The 2500-nt window shown below is 48.5% G+C and overlaps 1 protein-coding gene across 1 annotated transcript in view; it reads left to right on the forward strand.

Annotated features, from left to right (window-relative positions):
• LOC113589297 (cadherin-4-like) overlaps nt 1-2500 on the forward strand; it is a 297607-nt gene that overhangs the window by 132642 nt on the left and 162465 nt on the right. Inside the window, exon 3 of the mRNA XM_035522244.1 lies at nt 1661-1684. Coding sequence (XP_035378137.1) covers nt 1661-1684 — 24 coding nt within the window. The remainder of the gene's footprint in view (nt 1-1660; nt 1685-2500) is intronic.

The following is a 2500-nucleotide window of genomic DNA, read 5'->3' on the forward strand; positions in this document are numbered from 1 at the left end:
AGAGAGAGGGAGCGAGAGAGGTAGAAAGGAAGTAAGAGATGGAGTGAGAGAAGAGGGAGAAAAATGGAGAGAGAGCAGACATGGGTTGAGTCTACACGGCACAGGACGGAGACATTTATCTTAAGACGGTTAGGGGAACTTGGATAAACAGCACACACACACACACACACACACATATTGGCAAACATGCACACACACATATACACAGACACACACACACATACACACACACACACACACACACACACACACACACACACACACAGAGGTAGGCATGATAAATACTAATAGTTGAAGACATATTACATACGTTTGTGTGTGTGTGTGTGTGTGAGAGAGAGAGAGAGAGAGAGAGAGTGTGTGTGTGTGTGTGTGTGTGCGTGCATGTGCCTGTGTATATATGTGTGTGTATGTTTGTCTATATGTGTGTGTGTGTGTGTGTGTGTGTGTGTGTGTGTGTGTGTGTGTGGGTGTGGAAGGCCCCCTGATACTCTGGACCTGAACACATCTGGCTGTGGGAGACGCTCTGTTCTCTGTCTCTCTGACTGTCTGTCCTGCCTGGAGTCTCTCACAAAGTGCATTATTAATTATTTACTGTGTGCAGAGCTGCTGTCCACAGTGCGGATTCATAAGACACTTCCTGCTTCTCGGGCTGTAGGCTGGAGCTTCTGTGTGGGTGTGTTCTCCACACAGGCAAAGGGTCAAAGGTCACTACTGAAGGTCGAGGTTCAGACACAGCATATGCTAACTCTCACAAAAATACAAACCTTCTCTTCCACGTAACAACCACGGAGTTGAGCTCCACTGCAGTCCGTGTGTGGTCCGTGGGCAGCTATGGCGCTCGTGTGTGTGTGTGTGAACGCTGGTACGTCACTGGCATGTGTCCTAACATCATGCTAGCTGTGTCCACCCCAACACCACCAGAGGGACGGCCTGCGTCTGGCTTACTTTAGCAATCAGACTCCAGGATTATTCGTCTCTCTACCTCCCAAGGCACTGGAAATTCTTCACTCCCTCTCAACCCTTCCCTCTCTCTCTCTCTCTCTCGCTCTCTCTCTGGCTGTTTGTGTTTTGGGCTTCCATCCAGTCTAGAACAGCTCAAGGATTTTTAGCCTGTGAGGAGAACATCTTGTAATTAAAAAACAAACAAACAAAAACCGAACTTCTTTTTTCTTATTTGGACAAGTTTATTCAATAGAAATGAAGGCAGTGGAGTACACAAACAATGTCCCTTGAATTATTTATTATTTATTGCCACAATAATCTGGGTTTCGAATGTTTTCCTCACTTCGCCCACTGACAGTACCCCCCCACCTCCGGGAGCGCTCTTCTTGCTTGGCAGAGGTTTTGACAGTTAAAGGGTCGTTTCTCAGTCTGACTGCCTGTGTGAAGTTAGTCATGGCATGTCGAGGGCAGCCTCCATCCCGGGCTGGGGGCGCGTGCGTGGAAACTGGGCCAAGCCTGTTGGAGACAGCTGCTTCGCTTTCTGGAGTTCCCATCTCGCCGGCAGAGTTTGGTGGGAAGAGAGGGGCCGCGAGTGAGGAATAGGCAGCTCGTTTTCGGAACGTTAAGGAAAAAAAGATGTCGGTTGATTAACTGTCCTAGCTGTTAAATTTGTCTTTTCCTTAATCTAACAACATCCTTCTGTTTTCTCCCGCAGATACTATGCTGGCATCGAAAGAAGGTAGGCTTAAATGTGTGTGTGTGTGTGTTTGTGTGTGTGTGTGTGCGCGTGTGTTTAATGCTTAACACCATGTATGAGTTATAGCATGTGTGTGTGTGTGTGTGTGTGTGTGATATGGAACAACAGCATATCACAGAGACACTTGTTCAAATGCTGATCTTCTGAAATCCTTTGAGCTAAAATAGCGGATATTAGTGTTCAAGCTTTGTTAAAACTCCTTCAGGTCCAGCAGTGCTCTGGGTGTATGTATGTAGTGGAGGGTTAGTGTGTGTTTGCTCACACACACTGCAGGGCTGGTCACCTGACCAGTCACCTGAGCAGGTGTGTCAGGTGAGTTAGAGCAGTGTGTGCATATCACTAACGAGCTAGGAGCCGGTCAGTGTTTGTCCCAGAGGAGGACCGATTACATCACCATGACAACAATGCCGAGCTCATTACACACTGTCCTGCAGCCCATTGTCTGACGTCTGGGCCGCGACCGCGCTCTGGGGTCTTCTTTACCGCAACACTCCTTCTCCTGTTCCGCAAACCGTCGACGGAAGCAACTCGGCCTGACATCGTCTGTCTTTGAAAACTAAGTGTTGGGTTGGAGTGCGTCACACCATATCTCTGTCTGTCTTATCATGGCCCCCTCTCTCAGTCTGGTTTGAAATATCCACACTCACCCTATTCTCCCCCTCTCACTCTCTCTCTCGCTCCCTCTCTCCTTCTCAGTCGTTTGAGACATAGACACACTTGTTTGAAACACACACACTCACCTCTCTCCCTCGTTTCTCCGGTGGAAACAGACCCCTGTGTCTAAGACGGACGCTCTGA

The sequence above is a fragment of the Electrophorus electricus genome, chromosome 24 (genome assembly GCF_013358815.1).
Source record: "Electrophorus electricus isolate fEleEle1 chromosome 24, fEleEle1.pri, whole genome shotgun sequence".
In the NCBI taxonomy this organism is placed as follows: domain Eukaryota; kingdom Metazoa; phylum Chordata; class Actinopteri; order Gymnotiformes; family Gymnotidae; genus Electrophorus; species Electrophorus electricus.